At 36.2% G+C, this 21413-nt stretch overlaps 1 protein-coding gene across 6 annotated transcripts in view; it reads left to right on the top strand.

The window, feature by feature from the left end:
• DENND1A (DENN domain containing 1A) overlaps positions 1-21413 on the top strand; it is a 687683-nt gene that overhangs the window by 560552 nt on the left and 105718 nt on the right. For all 6 annotated transcript variants that reach the window (XM_051979612.1, XM_051979615.1, XM_051979613.1 and 3 more), the window contains one exon: positions 20841-20942. In XM_051979612.1, coding sequence (XP_051835572.1) covers positions 20841-20942 — 102 coding nt within the window. The remainder of the gene's footprint in view (positions 1-20840; positions 20943-21413) is intronic.

Genomic DNA, 21413 nt, shown 5'->3' with positions numbered 1-21413 from the left:
TTCCCTCCAATTTGGGAGTTCAAAAGAGGTGCTTCTCTGCATGAACATGCTGTGAGTCTATTTGAAAATAGATTTCTGCTGGCAGCAGCCGTCTTATTGAGAAGTGACATTCAAGACTGACAGTGGACAAGATTGTAAACAGGTTACCAATCAGGAAGACAATCAATATTAAGCAATTTTATATGTATTTTTTTTTATTATGAATATGTGTGTTTTTGTAATTGCAGCCTTGCCAGAACTCACTCTAATATAGTAAAAGCATTGGGTATAATAATAGTTCTCATTACTGTAGCTTTTTACAATTTTACACAGCCCTTTCCTTACCACAGCTCGGTAAGGTACAGATATTATTTACATTGTTATCCTCATATTTCATATAAGGAAACTGAGGTTAAAAGAGGGTGATAATAATAGTTCACAATTCTATATAGCTTGTAAAGCCTTTTCCCAACCATAAGCAAGTAGTGCTGGTATTATCCCATATTGCATATAAAGATAATTAGGCTCAAAGAGATTAATAATAATAGTTCATAATAGAATAGTTCACAAAAGCTTTTCCATATAATAATTCCAGGTGCTTGGTAGTGGTAGCATTATTACTCCCATTTTGTAGATAAGGAAATAAAACTTAGAGATGTATTATAGTTCCTATATTCTTTCCTCACAAACAGTACAAGTGAAATTGAGGGACAGAGAGGTGCCCAAAGCCAGACAGCTAGTAAGAAGTAGAACTGGACCTTAAACTTGGTCTTCTAATAACACATTTCATTTCTTATCATTTTGCCATTTACAAAGCACTTTGCTCACAACAGTTAAGTTGTAGGAATGTCATTGTTCCCATTTTGCAGATCACTGAACAAGCTTTTTTTTTTTTTTTAAGCATTGGCTATGTGCCAGGACTTTGTGCATGCTAGATTTAAATGGTAACAAGTCCCCAGCTCTTTACTCTATCCCATAATGATTGTTTTTCACTATATTTAGATCCCTTTCCTCACCATCTGACATTAGGTTTTTTAATTGACCTTTCTAAAAACATATTGGATTCAGTAGATTTGTTCTTTCTTTGAATTTAAGGGTATCTAAAGAAGTATTACTCCTTTTAAAAGAGTTTTAAAACACCTTGGGTTCCACATTGTCAAAGTCAAAAAATGGTGCAGGCCAGCAAAGATCCCACATTTCAGACACTATGTCTACTGAAGATTTTGTTACCTCTTTATTCCCTAAAGAGCATCTCTATGTCATGTATCGCCCTACAAGGATCTCAGCTGTCCTTTTCCCTCCAGGGCAGAATGCTGAGCCACCAGACTGGGCAACAGGACCCCCCACCCCCCAGCCTCTCTCCTAGAAGGAGGAGTTCATTCACATGGTGCAAAGACTGTTTGAGAATGTCTACTGGTGGCTTGCATCTCTATAATTGCCTTTGAGCAAGACTTTAATATGAGTGTTTTTAAAACAAGCATTTGAATTGTAATTATTTAAATTGTGCTGTACTGAATATTATTTCAAAAACATAAGAAAAGTAATACAACTAACTTCAGAAGCATGTGTAGCTCTAGGGTTTGTATATACTGAACAGAACTAGAATTTACTGTGAATGAATATCAATGAATAATATTGAATTATGAAGAATAATCAAGGTTAAATCAAAAATCATTGAAATCTCATTTGGAAAAAAAAAAGCTTAAGAACATAAGAAACATAAGATATTAGAACTTGAACTGTAAGAAACTTTAAAAGATAGAATGTTTGCGCCTAAATTAAAGAATGTTCAACTACATTACCTTATCCTTCTAAGGTTAGAGTTCAGATAGCTCCTATTTCTGTTAAAACAGCCATATCTAAGTATTTTAATACCTAAAATTAGCCATGTGCATAAATTTTTTTCAGCTTTCCCTTGCATTTGGACAGCTGGAGTTGGAGAAAAGAAATCACCAAAGTGTACCCTCATAAAATGAATTAAATTAGCATTTCCATTACTGATCTAATGTCCAGTACTACATGTAAAAAGCCATTTCTAATGTAAATTTGTGCTCTTTTGACAATGTCTCATTATACCATAAATAATCCTGTAGATGGCTTCTAACAAAAGATATACAAAATGACGCATTAAACAATAAACTAAGAAAAAAGTGTCATTCCAACTAATAAAATGTTGGATAAAGAGGTTGGACAGGAAAAGGAGAGGCAAGTTGAAGATGCATCAGTGACACCTTAGAGTATACGAATAGAAATCTAGTATCCAAAGTGAAGAAGGTAATAATCCCAAGATCATAGATTCAGAGTTGCAGGGAACTTAAAGATCTATCAAGTCTGACTCCTTCATTTTTACAGATGAAGAAACTGAGTCTGGGATCCCTTAAATGACTAGATTACATAGGATTACATAGATAAGATATTTCTGGATCAGGATATGAATTCAGATCTTCCTGATTCCAAGCTCAGTGCTCTATTCCCCACTCCACCTCACAGCTTTTATTCCTTTTCCTAATTAGACTATTTTTGGAATATCATATCCAGGTCTGGATACCATTTTTTTAAGGAGATATACAAACTAAAATTAATCCAAAAGAGGATAACTAGGATGGTAAAAAAGGGTTTCAGAAATATTAGGATTATTTGAAAGAATGGGGGGGGGGGGTTATTCAGTCTGGAGAAAAACTGGGAATAAGGAAGGGAAAAGCGAAAGATGTGGTCACTCCCTTCAGACATCTGAAGGGAAGAAGTATTAGAATTCTTCAGTTTGACCCCAAAGAGAAGAACAAGGCACAGGAGGTGGAAGTTGTAGGGAAACAGTTTTCAGCTCATTATAAATGAGCAGCTCCCCAATAGTAGAGGGAAAATGACCTGTCCAGCATGGTCTTTAAAACTTATGAGCAGCTTCTTATCAAATTGCATAGTAACCTATTTAATCGGGAATTCCACAAATATCTAGAATTTGCCAATCATCAAATGGCTCCCTGGAGGAGACTTGGAGAAATAAATTGTTTCCCCAAATGATTGATTCACAGAGCAAGATTCACATATGTAGAGTCAGGAGTATTCATGCCACTCTCCAGCTTTCTTTCTGGGTGACTTTTATAATTAATATTTACTTAAAACAAATCATTAGTCTCTGCTGGGCAACATTAAACCCATGTCGGCAGTATTTTCAGCAAGGCTTTCCCAACACCTGTTATCATAAGTGTCTCTGCAGCAGCATGAACACCTATGGTGCTTTATAAATATGCCTTCCCCTAGCACCTGCATGAGTCTGTCACTCATACCATTCAGTCCCCAGACTTGTGAGCAGTGCTGAAGTCAACCTGAGGTCTGAAGGATTTTGCATGGGACCAAGAGGAATATCTTAAGTTATTTTCCCAGTACCCCATTCTCCACATCATTCTTGGTGCCTATGACCATCATTATTATCACCTAAATGAAAACAATACAAGTTAATATGTCCTCTGGTGTTGTTACCATCTGTGCCATAGCCTAGACCTAAAATTAAATAAATAAAAGATAAGAGGGATTTTTCTCTGCTTTCTTATGACAATTCAGTAGTCTTATCTGTACCAGCTATGGTCTTATCTGTAGCCCAGATACAAAGTGAAACATAGTTTTGTGCAAAGACCAAAGTGGTTAAATCTCATTAAAGGCTAAGGCTAAAAAAGACCTTAGACCATCAGAGCTAGAAGGAACATCAGATATTATCTGCCCCAACCCTGTCCTCCTAATTCTCAATTCAGAGCTTTCCTTTTTACATCATGTTGCCCCTAAGGTATCTGTGAGCTTTTTATTCTATCTTATTTTAAATAATGATTTTTCCATTTTGAAAAGATTTTTCCCATAACTTCGCAGTATAACTATGAATTACCATGCTAGTTAGAAGATTTGGTATTAACATAATACAAAGGACTGGGAATCAACAGTTTTTATGAAAGTTTTTATTGACTCCAAGAAAAGGTAAGAGAAGCAAAGACATTTACCACAGAAGACTCTTCCCCCTTCTTAGAATTGGCTCCTTTTCCCCCCTCAAATTGGTAGATCTCATGGTTCCAATAGATCTGAGAACTAGAAAAAAAAAAAACAGCTTTAACATTGGTCCCCACACAAAAGGAACTTGTGGTTTCAGGGCATCAGAGAATGACTTTACAAGATGAAATGATCAGCGAGGGCACACAGGTCTGGAGGGGAGCAGAGTTGGCATTTTTTGGCCCTGCAAATAGCTGCCCATCTGCTCTCTGTCAGAATCTGTTAGGAGTGCATCTGGATTCATGCCCCTGAGTTTCAGCTCTAAGCTGGTCATGTGGTTGTCGCCACGACAACTCAAGGAGCTGTGTAAACTGCTACACTCTAAGCCAGATGCTTCTCTGCACATGTGGTCTAATTAGATGACATTCCCTTCCTTCTTCCTCCCTCTCTTCCCCCACCAACTTACACTACAGACACACACACACACACACACACACACACACACACACACACACACAGAAATGTTGCACCATTTCTTCCATCTGAAATAGACTAGAACAACAGGAGTGGAGAGGGAAGTCACGTGGCAGATTCATTTCATAATTATACAAACAGAAGAGCATTGGTTTATGCCAACTGGTTTAGGGAGCTCCGGGTGAAATCTGTACCTTGGATTAGTTTCATTGTGGCTAAAAAAAATATATATATATATATATATATATATAATATATATATATATATATATATATATATATATATATATATATATATTTTCCCCAGACAAAGAGATGCTTTACTCTGTGCAGTGTGTGGACCTTGTCAGGAGAAGGTGTTGAAATTCCATTCAATGAATATTTTAAAGTTTTCAAATGCCATAGACTATCATTTCCCAAACTCATTTGCTTCTAGAACATTTTTGACTTTGAAATATATTGGCAGAATCTTAAGCAAGATAGTCCAAGGAGAAGGAATATCCTGAGTAAAACAGGGATAAGAGAAATTTAGAAGCAAAATATAGAAAATTAAGCTTTTTCTCAGGCAGAAAAAAAGTGGTAGTTTGATGTTGCTCCAGATTTAGAATCAGAATGATGAGGTTGCGATCCCAGCTCTGATGCTTACTACCCACGTGGCTTTAGCCAAGTCCTTTGCCCTCTTTAGATCTCTGTTTCTTTGTCTATATAAAGGAGCAGATGATCGTTTTAAAAATTCCTTCCCTTCTGCTATTCTCTGAGTCTAATAAAATGCTAGGGGAAAGGGAGAAACCTGAAAAGGAAAATTAAGTAGGGCAAAGGCTTTAGTATTATTTATAATTTCAAAGAAGTCACTAAAGTTTTCAAAGTAGTCTCTTCCTAGAAATATGTCTCAAATAAGAGAAGAAAATGACGAAGACCTTTAACTGTAGATTCTGTAGTACAGATGTGTTACTTTGTGTGTTGGAAACTCCCAGAGTAGCATCTCACATCACAAAATGCTGTTTAATTTCACCTCTGACATAAGCAATGCAAATTCCGAGATCTATAAACTCCCTTTTACAGAGATGGAAATAAATCCAGGAAGGGTGATTTGCCTAGGGTCATATAGATGGCAAATAGCAGTGTCAGAGGATGGCATTCAAATGTCAGATTCCAAATTCAGAACTCTTTATACTACTTACACTTTGCCACCTACAAAGTAAGGAAAACAAACGTGACATCGATGCTCCTAAAGTTAGAAGAAATCATGATCTCTGAGGATCTGCATTTAGACTTCGACCCCTAAATACTTTGACCTCTAAAGTATGTTCTAATTGTGGGATTTGTTAACTCTGTGGTAAATAGGCTACTGTTATAGTCAGAGCAGTCATCCGGATATTCAAAATAAAAGACATGCCTTTGACTAGTTTATTTTCAGTCTTTCTTTGCTGGAATGTGGGGACACTGTATAGTCTTCTGACTTGCAGGAAAAGAATAGAAAATACATATTTCATGCCAATTCACCTTGTTTTGATGAATATGATAGATGAGGTAAAAGGGAAGTTGCAGCAACCATCTTCTTCATGAAGATTTTTCAATAATGCAATGACCAAAACTAATGCTTTCCATTTCCTTAGATGTATACATCTATAAATAGTAAGCACATCTTTTTTGTTTATTTGTTTGTTTGTTTTACTTTATTAGGCTTCCCAATAGACTTTTAGGAATCTGACTTTGGGGACCAGGTGAAAGGAATAAGTGTAAACTTTCTGTTATTATCCCCACACAAGTACCTGTGGTTAAGATGCAGATTCCCGAGGAATAAATAACTTTCATTGCCATACAAGGATTTGTTTTCAATGGGAATAGCAATTTCTCCACAAAGTCCTGAGAATTTTAATAGCTCTCCTATTTATTTTGTAAATACCTAAAAATCAGGGTAAGTTAAACAGTGCACAGCTAATCATAAAAGAAAGTTAGAACCAGAAGGGACCTCAAGAGAAATCTATTCTCATCTCTTATCTGATACATAAATGCCTTTGACAGCATCTCAACAATAAACTAGAATAAGTGACAACAAAAAAACAGTCACTTTGGGGCAAAGATCAGTACTATAAAATTGTCCCTCAGACCCTAGAGTTCTCCTTTTAGCACTAGCAAATGAGACTACAGAACAGCAAGGGTACTACTAGCTATATTTTCATAAAAGTTTATGGATAACCCATTTCTTTTCCTCCTTCTATGCCAAATCAGCTTCCTGCTGTTTACAGGGTTCTTTGTAATGGTAAACTCATCAGAGTCCCTTCTTGCCACTGTATTGGCCAACTGCCTTCCAGGCCTATTGCCAAAGTGGATGTGCTTCCCTCAGTCTGAATTTAAGTTGGCTGGTTGTCTCAGGATCTCTCAGCAATACTGGAAGGGAAAAAAATGGCCCGAAGCAATAGAAAGAGCAATGGTCAGGAGACCCCAAGTCTTATCTCTGAAACTCACCAACTGCTTTACCCAAGTTAAATCACTTTTCCCTTTCTGGCCTTCAGTTTACTCAGGTGCAAAAGTTAAGTTAGACTAATAATCTCTTTGGCCCCTTCTAGTTCTAATGTTTAGTGATTCTTCTCGAGTGCCCTAATAGTCTCAGAGTATACCTCTTCTTCTCTGCTGTGGCCTAGCAAAATTGCATGTTTCCATGTAGTTGAAACTTGTACATAGATGGCTTGAAACTGCTCAGAGGAAATGTATATACACCAGTAATGTTTCTGTTGATTCTCAGAATTTGGGCACCAGCATTTCCAGGCTGTGGAAGACAGCTGAGGGACCAATAAGATCAAGTGTGGTTAGAAGCAAATTTTTATTTAAGGCTAGGCCTGAGGCCAGATACAGCCCTAGGAGAGGAAGAGACAGACAGCCTCACCTTTGGGGAGACACTATCATTTGGGGTTTGTGGTTAACTTAAAACAAGGTGACAACCCATCAAAGCAGATGTCTTCACCATCAAAGCTGACAGATATTACAGGGTATGGGTATAGGGGAATACAGTAGAAAAATATTCAAGTAGTAATACAGGAAGGTCTAATGCTGTTAATCACTTTAACACAAAACATGGTGTTAGACAAAACAATATTGTAGGATAGTGAGGTCCTTAGAAACAAAGTTCCAAATGGAGCAATTAGGATCATAGTATAGATTTGGCAAAGGACCATAGAATGCAGAATTGTGGAACTAGAAAAGACCTTCAAATCTGATTATGGGGACTATAGATCATTTTACCTAACCCCCCTCTTTTGAGTTGCAGTTGGTGATAAGGAAGCCAATAACCAGGGAGGCTAAGCAACTTGCCCAAAAACACATAGCTGATCAGGGGTAAGGATGAAAGTAGCATCCTGCTTCTCAGGCCAGCATTCTTTTCACTCAGTATGCTATATAAACTAATGAGCATTTACTCTGTGTGTGTGTGTGTGTGTGTGTGTGTGTGTGTGTGTGTGTATACATATATATATATATATAGTGGTGGAGATTCTGACTCTTCTATATCACCCATGTGATTTCTCTCTGGGCTGCAGTTTCTTCAATAATAAAATAGGAATTAGACTAAATGATTTCTAGGGTCCCAAGTCCCTTGCCATCTTTTAAAAGATAGAGTTGTCTCTCAGAATTATCATTGAATACTTATATCTGCTTAAGAAACACATTTTTTTTTTCCCACAGCAAGAAATTCATTATAAAACCTCTTTTCCTCTACATATCTGAAACCACACTGTTTACATATTCTTTCCTCATCACTCTCAATGTAGTTGAGATGCTTGCCCCTGTTCTTTTATCTGCAGTGGAAATACAAGGTGTCTCATCAATGTTTTTCTTCCCTGGCAATTCAGATTTAGTTCCATTATGAGGCTGATTAAACCTTTTGTCTTCTTAGCAGATGATCTGGGCTCAGATACTCCTAGATGATAAGAACATTAATCAGCAGAGCTAGACGTGAGGATTGAAGCTTAGATCATATTAGCAGAGTTTTTTTTATCTCTGACCTGAAGAAGAGTCAAACTTAACTGCTTAACCCCATCAAAAACTTAGTTACCAAAAGATAACTTGTACTCCAGGATTATCTCCCTGACTCACTAAATCAATTGAAAACTCCATAGATAATGAGTAGGAGCTTTACTGGTGAAGTTGAAAATTCCAAAGGTTTGAGAGATTTTTAGGGACAAATGGGTTTGTTCACATCAGGATCCATAAGAATAGAACTAAAAGCTTAGGTCAAATTCCTTTACAACTTAATTTACTCTCTGTGGATCTTAAGTATAAGACAATTCATTAAAATCATGAATGTATCCCCTTGTAGTGTCTAGTACAAGAGAGAATTCTGAAACATCTCTGCATCTAAGAAAATCTGAATTTAATATAGATGGGGAGATTTTGAGTTTGAGATATCTATGCACATAAATTTCAATGAGATTTAACTGATTATACATATATGTGAGAAGCAAATTAGACTAGGGACCAGAGGATCTAGTCCTACCTCTGCCACTAGCTTGTTATGCAAATTATGGCAAGGCCTTTTGCTTTTTTGGTCCTCAGTTTCTCCATCTATAAAATTATTATTGAATTAGACAAGTTTTTGATTTTTTTGTGTCATGAGTCCCTTTGGCAGTCTAGTGAAGACACCTCAAAGTGATGCTTCTAAATGCATAAAATAAAATGTGCAGGATTACAAAGAAAAATCAATTATGATATAGCTGTAGGATTACAAAGGGAACCAAGTATTTTGAAATTAGGGTGTAATTTCCCAAGTTCACAGATCCCCTGAAATCTTTCCACTGATCCCTTAAAGTAACAGGGGCCCCCTATTAATTATCCCTAAGTGAAATGATTTCTTATGTCTCTTCTAGCTCTGACAGTCTATGTTGAAAACCCTTTCCAGTGCTAACATTCTATATCATGACAATCTGTCTCATTCTGACAATCTAAGAATCCATATACTTTTTTTTACTTCTACCTCACATAGCACTTTTTATGTTTCTAAACATGTTCTAGTTCATAATTTAATTGTTTTTCTATGTAGGTGTCCTAACCTGCAGTTAAATTGTAAACTTAAAAGCAGAGACCAATCCTTATTAATCTTCCTACCTCCTCCAAATTGACTGTGGGCATATTCTTGTTTCTGAACAATAGATAGCCCTTAAAGGCCTCAGCCCAAATCAGTAGGTGTCAAAAACAAACAAACAAAATGCTTTTTACTGTATAATTCACAGAACCTCCAAATTTTTTTTGACTTAGTGATATGAAATCTCACTATCACAGTGGAATTAGGCGAGGAAACAGAATGATAGTTTGAATTCAAAAATAAAGAAAATACTTTTCTTGTCAGTATAAGTAACTGATATTTCCATAGCTCTGCAAAGTTTACAAATAATCTAGGTGGTGTTGTCTTCATTTTTTGAGGCTTAAAGAAAAGAATTAACTTTCTCATAGACACACAGCTAGTACATGATAGAGCCAAGGTTCAAACTCCATTCTTTTGACTCTTAAGTCTAATGTTCTTTATGTAGTTAGTACCTTGATGCCTCTGTACAAGGAGAGCACATATCTGCAATCTCTTAACTTTGTATCTTATAGATCATCTAATCCAATTCTTCACTGTCTCAAATAAGAAACCATCTCCAAATTTTAGAAAACACCAAAGGTAACAGCTACCAGTACCATTATTTCGCCAAGTTATATAGAATGTTCTACTAAAAGCCCTATAAGATACCACATAAGATCTTGCTGACCCAGAACCTTCAGATACTTCCAGAGCAATGACAAAATATTCCATCACATGATTGAGGTATAAAGAACCTTAGAACATAGAATATCAACTATAGAGTGCCTAAGCTAGAAGGGACCTTGGAGATAATCTACTTCAACACCCTATTTCCTATTATAGAATAGTGAACAGAAGGAAAGTGATTTGCCCTAGGTTTTACAGCTAATTAGTAGCAGAGCCAGATTTAGAGCTACTCCAAATTTAGGGTTCTTTCTACAATACCAAACATCTCCTCCTGGCTTTTCACAAAAAGAATAAGGGTTTGGGAAGCCAACAGAATGAAATAAAGAAGATTTGGAATTGGGGGTCACTGCATAAGAGATAATTGACTTGTTCAGTTTATACTTGGACTGATAAACGACACATATTGAGCAACACTAATGATAGATAATCAGTGAATTGTAGTTGGAGCACAAGATGGCTCATTCTCAAACCTCTTTTGTCAAACTAGTATAGGAAAGGCACAGCTCTTGTATACCTTGGCAAAGAAGCAAAGTTGCAGTTTTATTAGGCAATCGAGATTCCACTCAGGAATGGATGAGAGTTGCTTCCAGCCTGGGCCCCCTCACCTTAACGAGGCTTTAATGAAGAATCAATCTCCTGAAAGTGAGGCAAGTTCATTGTTAGGATGCCTCAAGTTTTGACAAATAGATGTGCCTAACAAGCGCTAGTCAAATGATTTGGATGCAACCAGAAGAGTAGAACGGGCCCTGGTGAAAATTGCCTTGGTACAGTATTTACCCATTCTGCTCCTGTCGCCCTTATATTTACAGTTTCCCACACGCATTCCTGCTATATTACAGTAAAGACATTCAAATCACAAGAGTGCTGCCCGCCATGTGAGCTTACCCTGTGAGAGCAAAGATATCCATGCTTTCTTCCCTCTGAGTTAACAAAGACAAGTAAGGGAAAGTCAGGAAATACTGATTAGTGTAAGAATATCCAATGAGCTGGGAGACACATGGGGGCAGAGATGACACAATAAAGTTGGATTGTCTCATGCATACAAGCAAAAGATTTCACCTGCAAGTGATTAAACCATCTCTTCCAAAGGAAAAGTAGGGAGAATATTAATGGTAGTAATCAAAAGGCATAGAATGATTGAAATCAATCTCCATGCAATATTGCTATAATTGTCAGACTTTTTTTTTTAAGCAAAGAGAATTTTTTTTTAGTAAAGAGAATCATTCTGTTAATAAAAAGTTATTAAAAAAAGAGAGAGAGAATCAATTTTGGAGAACTCTGAGACTTTCCAATGAAAAACTTACATTTGTATCAAACTGAATACAAATTAAAGTATGTGTCATCAAGGACTAACTGTGGTTTTTAACAGTGTTAGTTGTATTTACTATTATTATCATCTCATTCTTCTCATCATATGATAGGAACAGTCTTGGAACAGGTCACTGTCCTGCTATTATTCTTTTATAATTCTAAGGTTCTGTAGACTGTTGTACAGATAGGTAAAATGTCATTTTAATTTAATAAATATACTGGGATGTAAGCTTATCACTGAAAGCATCTCTAGAGCAACTCCAATAGCAGACAAGATGGCAGGACTGATGTGTAGCTCATCTTGTTCCCACAGAACTTTGATTTCTTTAAATTCTCTAAATTTTGAAGACTCTTCATTCCATATGGTTTTGGGATAATGAATATTTGACATGTAAACATCTCTTAAAAACATAAACTTTAAAATTTGCGGATCTATGTTATATCTGGACAGTTATTAACAAGTTTTTTTTTTCTGTTTTGTTATTTCTTTTTCATTTACTGATGGAGGTCAGATTATGTTTTTAATTGACTTACATGGATATAACATTTAAGCACAACATAGCTACTTTGATGTGCTACTTATCCCAACTCCTTCCCCAATGCCGCCTTTCCTACTATCTAGAAATATGCCTAGGACGTTTTCCCTAGCCTTAAAAAAACAAAAATAACTTATCCCAGGCATGACTTCAAGCTTTGATTTTATCTCTCTTCTCCTTTTCACAACCAAATTCTTAAAGTGTCATCTAATTTTTTTTAACATGTTTAACATATATTGGATTATTTCCTTTCTAGGGGAGGGAGTAAGGGAAAGGGAGGGAAAATTTTGGAACACAAGGTTTTGTAAGGGTCCTTGTTGAAAAATTATTCATATATTTGTTTTGAAAATAAAAAACTAATTTAAAAAATTAATATTTTAAAAAAAGAAAATATCATTTATACTCTTTGGCCCCATTTCTTCGCTTCCACTGGCTTATCAATGTCTACATCAAACCTACATCTAGGAACCTCTTCTGTTATGTTTCCATTACCAAAAAGGGCTATGAAACACTAAGCTTCTCACTGTCCAGCCATCCATTTTAGCCCTGTGGCACCACTGTGTCTGACAGCTCTGACCCAGAGACTCTACCTGTCCTGCACACAAGGGCACAAAAGCATGCACACACACACACACCCCTTGTTCACGCAGGGAATGATTATCAATTCAACGTTACAGTTGAGACTGAGGGTACAGGAACCCTTTCTGATGATGGAAGATAAGTAAAGCAACTGTGCCTCACCCCTCCATAACCATTGAGGACCTAAGACCTTAGACCTCTCACCTTTCTCCTTGCCAGAGCCAATCCTTTTACTTCTGCACTTAATTTATCCCCTCCCCAAGGGGAAATGGGAAGCTTGTCCATTTGTTCCTTCCTTCTCTTTTTCTGCCTTCAGTTTCTTTTTATCCATTACCCCTTCCTTGTTGCTTGTAAACATGTTCCTATTTCCTCTATTCATAAAAAAGTATCTTCTTGAATCTGTCATCCCCTTATGCTGTAGCACCCCCTTTCACAACAAATTTTTTAAAAATTTTTTTAATAACTTTTTATTGATAGAACCCATGCCAGGGTAATTTTTTACATCATTATCCCTTGCATTAATTTCTGTTCTGATTTTTCCCCTCCCTCCTTCCACCCCCTCCCCCAGATGGCAAGCAGTCCTTTACATGTTGAATAGGTTACAGTAAATCCTAGATACAGTATGTATGCAGAACCGAACAGTTTTCTTGTTGCACAGGGAGAATTGAATTCAGAAGGTATAAATAACCCGGGAAGAAAAACAAAAATGCAAGCAGTTTATATTCATTTCCCAGTGTTCTTTCTTTGGGTGTAGCTGCTTCTGTCCATCTTTGATCAATTGAAACTGAATTAGTTCTCTTTATCGAAGAGATCCACTTCCATCAGAATACATCCTCAAACAGTATCATTGTTGAGGTATATAATGATCTCCTGGTTCTGCTCATTTCACTTAGCATCAGTTCATGTAAGTCTCTCCAGTCCTCTCTGTATTCATCCTGCTGATCATTCCTTACAGAACAATAATATTCCATAACATTCATATACCACAATTTACCCAGCCATTCTCCAATTGATGGGCATCCATTCAATTTCCAGCTTCTAGCCACTACAAACAGGGCTGCCACAAACATTTTGGCACATACAGGTCCCTTTCCCTTCTTTAGTATCTCTTTGGGGTATAAGCCCAGTAGAAACACTGCTGGATCAAAGGGTATGCACAGTTTGATAACTTTTTGAGCATAGTTCCAAATTGCTCTCCAGAATGGCTGGATGTGTTCACAATTCCACCAACAATGTATCAGTGTCCCTGTTTTCCCACATCCCCTCCCACATCCCCTCCAATATTTCACATTATCTTTCCCTGTCACTCTAGCCAATCTGACAGGTGTGTAGTGGTATCTCAGAGTTGTCTTAATTTGCACTTCTCTGATTAATAATGATTTGGAGCATATTTTCATATGTCTATAAATAGTTTCAATTTCTTCATCTGAGAATTGTCTGTTCATATCCTTTGACCATTTATCAATTGGAGAATGGTTTGATTTCTTATAAATTAGAGTCAATTCTCTATATATTTTGGAAATGAGGCCTTTATCAGAATCTTTGATTGTAAAAATGTTTTCCCAGTTTATTGTTTCCCTTCTAATCTTGTCTGCATTTGTTTTGTTTGTACAAAAACTTTTCAATTTGATATAATCAAAATTTTCTATGTTATGGTCGATAGTGATCTCTAGTTCTTCTTTGGTCATAAATTCCTCCCTGTTCCACAGGTCTGCGAGGTAAACTATCCTATGCTCTTCCAATTTATTTATAATCTCATTCTTTATGCCTAGGTCATGAACCCATTTGACCGTACCTTGGTGTAACGGTATTAAATGTGGGTCAATGCCTAGTTTCTGCCATACTAATTTCCAATTTTCCCAGCAATTTTTGTCAAATAATGCATTCTTATCCCAGAAACTGGGGTCTTTGGATTTGTCAAACAGTATATTATTAAATTTATTGGCTGTTTTGTCCCTTGAACCTAACCTATTCCATTGATCAACTAGTCTATTTCTTAGCCAATACCAGATGGTTTTAGTGATTGCTGCTTTATAATATAATTTTAGATCTGGTACAGCTAGGCCACTTTCATTTGATTTTTTTTTCATTAATTCCCTTGAAATTCTTGACCTTTAGTTTTTCCATATGAACTTTGTTGTTATTTTTTCTAGTTCATCAAAGTAGTTTTTTGGGAGTCTGATTGGTATAGTGCTAAATAAATAGATTAATTTAGGTAGTATTGTCATCTTTATTCTATTTGCTCACCCAATCCAAGAGCATTTAATATTTTTCCAGTTGGTTAGATCAGACTTAATTTGTGTGGAAAGTGTTTTGTAGTTTTGCTCATAGAATTTCTGATTTTCCCTTGGCAGATAGATTCCTAAATATTTTATACAATTAGTAGTTACTTTAAATGGAATTTCTTTTTGTAACTCTAACTGTTGGGTTTTGTTAGTGATATATAAGAGTGCTGATGACTTATATGGGTTTATTTTGTATCCTGCAACTTTGCTGAAGGTGTGGATTGTTTCTAATAACTTTTTAGTAGAGTCTCTGGGGTTCTCTAAACATACCATCATATCATCAGCAAAGAGTGGTAATTTGGTTTCCTCATTGCCTATTCTTATTCCTTTAATCTCTTTCTCAACTCTTATTGCCAAAGCTAGCATTTCTAATACAATATTAAATAGTAACGGTGATAGTGGGCAACCTTGTTTCAACAAATTTTTTTTAAAAGGATTTCCTCCATTTCTTTACCTTCTCATGATTTCCTGCTTCCCAAGACTCTGTCCCAGACTCTTCTCTCTATACCCACTGTCTTTGTGATTTCGGTTTCTGTGAGTTGAATCGACTGGGTATTGAATCATCCCCATGCCCAGGCATGGAGGCAGCCAGTGAAAGTACACAGCATGGAGGCTAGTATCACAAGACTGAAGAGTATTAGGGGATGAGTCTAAGAAGAATAGAAGAGGAGAAATGAGATTACGAAGGGCTATAAGATCCAAATAGCTTATATTTGATCTTGGAGGTAATAGGGAGCTACTAGAGTTTTACAAAATAAGGAGATGGCGTGACAGTCTTCACTTTTGAAAAATCACTTGGATAACTAAGTGGAGGGATAGAGAGAGACCAGAGACCCATGAGTTAGACCAGATAGCAGGCTATTGTAGTAATCAGATGTGAAGAGATGAAGAGATAAAGGTCTGATCCACAGTGGTGACAAGTTCAAAGAAAAAAAGGGGATATATACAAAAGATATTACAGAGGTAGAATCAACAGACCTTGACTACAGATTGGATGTGGGGGATGAGGGACAAGGAGGAATCAAGGCTAGCTTGTAGTTTTTGAGCCTGGGTGACTGATGGAATGATGTTACCTTCAATAATAAAAGAGAAATTAGGAGGAGGAAAGGATTTGAAGATAAAAATAATGATTTTTTTTGAACATGTTGATTTTAAGATATAAATAGATGAATGGATGGAAGGAAGGAAGGAAGACACATCCAATTTGAGATGCCTTGTAGGCAAGTTGGAGATATGAGACTGAAGGTCAGGAGAGAGGTTAAGACTGGATAAGTAGATATGAATATCATCAGCATAAAAATGATAGATGAAACCCTGGGAGCTGATGAAATCACCAAGTGAAATAATAGAAGGAAAAAAGGGCCCAGCACATAATCTTAGAGTAACCCTGTAGTTAATGGGTACACCCTGGATGGCGATCCAGCAAGACACTTAGCTGGTCAGGGTCAGCTAGGTGGCGCAGTGGGTAGAGCACCAGCCTTGAAGTCAGAGGACCTGAGTTTAATTCTGGTCTCAGACACTTAACACTTACTAGCTGTGTGACTCTGGGCAAGTCACTTAACCCCAATAGCCTTGGTCCAAAAAAAAAAAAAGTCAAATAGATAGGAGGAGAACTAGGATTGAGTGACGTCACTAAAACCTGAATTGAAGAATATATTAAGAAGAGAATGATTTTCAGTGTCTGGTTGAATATCTAGAATGATAAGGATTAAGGAAATGCCATTAGATTTGCCACTTAAGATATTGTTACTAACCCTGATAACAAGATATCATTAATAACTTTGGAGAAAGTAGTTTTGGTTGAATCATATTAGAAACTGGATTGAAGAGAATGAAAGGTAAAGAAGAAGTGGTATCAACTGTAGTCAGTCTTCCTAAAGATTTTAGCCACCAAAGAGAGGAGGAATATGGGATGAGAGCTATAGGGAATGGATATATGAAAGGTAAGATGGAATGTTATCATTTGAGTATGTAGAATGGTATGCATTGGCGAGGAAAGGTTCTCTTCCTCATGTAACAGGGTTTGGAGAAAGAAAAAGTGGCAGAAAACATCTGATATGAGATGAAGAGGAGGGGAGGGGAGAAGAGGGAGACCTTGGCAAATGGGCTCAATTTTTTCAGTGAAATATTAGGCTAGGTTCTCAGCTAAGAGAGCCAGGGGAGCTTTAAAAAGTTTGAGGAGGAATGAAAAGGTTAGGAAGAGCCACTGCCGTGAGTGGGAAAATGAGGCAGCTAGAAAGATATAAAAAATTGCCTTGCTACAGTAAACATCCGTTTGAAGTCATATAATTTATGCTATAATTATGTTCTATTATGCTAATTACATATAATATAAATTTTAGTGGTTCCAATCACCACAATTTGATTTTAAATCATCTACACTATGCATTTGACTTATCTCACTTTCCCTCCCTATATTCCTTTATATCATTCCATGCCTTACAAACAATCCCTAGATAAAAGAAGGGAAGCACACATTGAGTGAGAAGTTCTGAATTAGAAAGTAGCATAGTGGTTAGTGCACCAAGTCTCAAGTCAAGAATATTTGTGATAAAATCCAGCCTCAGAATACTGTGTGACCCTGCTCAAGTTATTTAAACTCTGCTTACCTTCATTTCCTCATCTGTAAAGTGGGGATAATATTAGCACCTATTTCTTAAGATTGTTGTGAGGATCAAATTAGATAATAATTATAAAACATTTACTTAGCATAGTACCTGGCTCATAGTAAGGATTGTATAAATTTATATTCTTATTATTTGGGTAAAGTTAAGTCAATTTACCACTCTGGGCCTTGAGTTCTTCATCTCTATAATGAGAGATACTGAAGTCTGTTCTAACTCTAAAAAATTGTGTGATCCTAATATGTTACACTTATTCATGCCCATCATACTTCCCACCATTGCTACTAGGTCCCAAGGAATTCATTCATTCATTCATTGAACTACTAAGAACAGACATTATTCCTGGTCTGGGCTAAAAAAAAAAAAAAAAAGAACACATTTAAAACTTTCTGTTTGAATCCATTCTGTTTACTTTCAAAATATTATTTTTTATTAAATTTTCAGTTACATGCTGGGTCTTGTATTTAACACTGTCAATACAAAGATGAAAAACAATATTGTCCTTACCTTCAAGGTGGTTATGTTGCTGGAATAGAATAGTAGAAAAACAACTTGAATTGGAATCAGAAAAAATTGGAGTTTGAGTTCTGCCTCAGCCACATATTAATTGACTCTGGGCAAGTTATTTCTGTTTCCTTAGCCTCAGTTTCCTAATCTGTGAAATGGAAAAAATGGGCCAGGGCCAGGGCCAGAGCAAGAGCTAAAAGGAACTTCAGAAGCCATTTAATTCAGTTTTTTCATTTTATATATGAAGAAACTGAGATCCAGGAGTGGTTGGTTAAGTCATATAAACAGAGTCAGAAACAGAACTTGAATTTAGGTCCTGTGAGTCCAAAGCTCATGCTCTTTGTATTATATTACACTGCCTACTATCCTGGCAGTTATGAACAATAATTGCAGTAGAGTACTTTTTAGAAACACCATTCAGATGTGCTGTTTATAATTATAATATAGTAATTATTGTTTTCAGCATGTTTATTTAGTTATATTTTCTCATGCGAGGATACTTTTTCCCCATATACACTGTTAATTTATCTGAACAATTAGTGATTATGTAGACTCAAATTGTGTATTTTATCAGTTTTCTTTTAAAAGGCTTGATGTACTCCCCAACACAGTCAATAAGGAAAGAATTAGTCTGACTTAAGAAAAGCTCTCTAACAAAGAGAACTGAACAACAGCATCTCTCCAACTTAACACTCCCCACCAAATTCTCTGAAATCTATTCCATTAGCGCTGCTCATCACTGCAGCACCTCATGGACAAAACACATTTTCATCCTTTCTCATTAGCATGTCCCCATCATCTCAGTATGATGAAAGCCCTAACTACATTGGTATAAGGCCTGGTGATGGCCACTTTTTCCCTACAGAATAAAAATAATTACTTATATTTATATAGAGTTTTTTATTGTTTGCAAAGCACTTTTCTAGACCCAACTCATCTGTTAAATTTCAGTATCACTTAAAATTTAAAGTTGTTTTAAGTCTGCCCCTTTACCTGGGATGTACTCCCTCTTCACTCCTGCTCTCCAAATCCTTAAGTCTCTTCCAAGGATTAACTCAGCTAACACCTCCTCTCAGAAATCTTTCCTGATCCTCCTCATTGAGAGTGTTCTGGTTTTTCTTCAAATTATATTTTATTTTTCTGCTTTCATTCTATATCTACTCAGCAGAACCAAAGGACTCAAAAAATGTTTGTTTAATTGAGATGAGAGCAAAAATGGTTCCGTTATTATTACATCTCTAGCACCTAATACAGTTCCTTATTCATATTCAATTAATAAGTGTATGTTGAATGACTGAATCTCATTCCTTGGGCTTCAGTGTCCTTCTCCTAAAAGATTAATGGATTAGAATAGATGATTTCCAAAATCAGCTAACTTTCTTTGTTCTTAAGTCTCCTCCAGTTCTAATACTCTGAGTCTGGGACTCTTTGAATCACTTGCTCTCATCTGTCTCCTAGAAAAACACTACCTGAACTGTTTACCTGTTGTGCCAGAATTCTGAAGCTAAAGCTGATCACTCTAGTTCAGATCCATAAACCAGGGTGGTTCAGGAACTAAAACCCAAATAGGCCTGTGAATCCCAGCTGTGCTTCAGTCAGTCCCTGCTGACTGGCATGTCTCCCACAGCTGCTTAACATGGAAGCTCTCTCCAGCCAAAAGGCTTTGAACATTTTGGTGAGTGCACTAAAAGAACTCAAAATTAATTTTACACAAGCCAAAATCTTCTGCTTATTTGTCATGGCTGTTTTTCTTATTTAATAAATGTCTTTCCTTGCCTAATTCAGGCTGTATAGATTTAAGCATGGAGGAAATATGTGGCCTGATGGCAGCTACACAGCAGACTTCAACATTAACATAACTCATTAAAACAAGATGAAAGTAGAGCTTCAAAACAATCTGTCTTTTGCCAACAAGCCTGGGAAAGGGGGGGATTTCATTCTTTTCAAGATATAAAAGTCTAATCTTTCTGAACTGAGAACACACCACAGAAATTAAAGACTTGTTTGTGTAGGTTAACCCTCTGAATCTGTTCAAAGAAGATTTAAGGTGTTGAATATACAAAACCAGAGGATTTTATTGAGCTATTCAAAGTAGTTTGACAAATCAAATTTCCTCAGCAAGGGAGTAAGATTTGCAAAATGTTCTAGGGCTGGTACATGGTAGTTTGGATACTATTAGAATCATAGATATTGGAGGTGGAAGGGACTAGAGAACTAGAATGTTAGAACTAGAAAAGACATATTCAGCAATGTCTCAAAACATAGAATGTTAAAGGATTTTAGAACATAAAATAATGTAAAATGTTAGAATATAAAATATTAAAACATAGAAATCTTAAATTATAGGAGCCTTAGCACATAGAGTCCAAAATGGTAACAATTTTAGCATATAGAATGTCCCACCTGAAAGAGACTTTATAGAATATATAATCCAATTCTTTCATTGTATAAAGGAATAATTTGAAAAGCCATGAAGAGAAGTAATTTGCCCAAAGTCATACAGCAAGTTTGTGACAGTCAATGCTAGAATCTGAATCTGTCTTTCACTAGGAATCCTTCTATGTATCTTGATCTTTAGGAAATATAGGTAGAAATATACACATATGTACATATGCGTGGACATATATGCATATACATTTAAAATACAAGTGTAAGTGTATGTTTATCTCACTAACTAGCCATGACTTGTAACTGGTTGGAATGTAGGTTCCATCACACTTTTGTTGTCTTTTGTATCTGTTGAATGTCATTCCTGTTTGGCCATAATAAGTCAGCCAAATGTAATGTTTCTTTCTCTCTTTTCCCCTTCTTTTTTGTCCTTCCCTTTCTAGGAGGAACCAATAACATTTTCTGAAGAAACCTTTGTATCTCATCGTTCCAGTGCCATGAGGCAATTCCTCCAGAATGCCATACAGCTTCAATTGTTTAAACAGGTACACACAACTCTTCAGACTATCTCTATGGAGTAATCCCCAGAAAAATGCATCCTTTTAGAGTAAAAATTCAAGGAGTTACAACCTTCTAAGTTCAACCTATTTTAGACTTTTAAAAACACATGAAATACCATAAGTAAATTATTTAATATGTTCTAATAATTACTTTTTTAAAGCTGTAACAATAGCTCCTATTTCTTTAGCATTTCACAATTTTTAAAAAATGGTTTCCTTATTAAGACCCAATGAAATAATAATAAAAGGATCATCAGATTTCAAGCTAGAAGGGACATAACTCTTAGAATTTATCTTGTTTAACCCTTTATTTAAGAAAAAAGAAAGCTAGTGGTCAGAGAAAGGGAAGTGACTACCTGGACCATCTAACTATGAAGTAGAAGAGGTAGGGTCACTATTAAGAAACCTTTGCTCAGATAGTCCTATGGGCTATAACTTGGACCATATTCCCATGGC

The sequence above is a fragment of the Antechinus flavipes genome, chromosome 2 (genome assembly GCF_016432865.1).
Source record: "Antechinus flavipes isolate AdamAnt ecotype Samford, QLD, Australia chromosome 2, AdamAnt_v2, whole genome shotgun sequence".
Lineage (NCBI taxonomy): Eukaryota > Metazoa > Chordata > Mammalia > Dasyuromorphia > Dasyuridae > Antechinus > Antechinus flavipes.
This window is presented reverse-complemented; position numbering and strand designations above follow the sequence as displayed.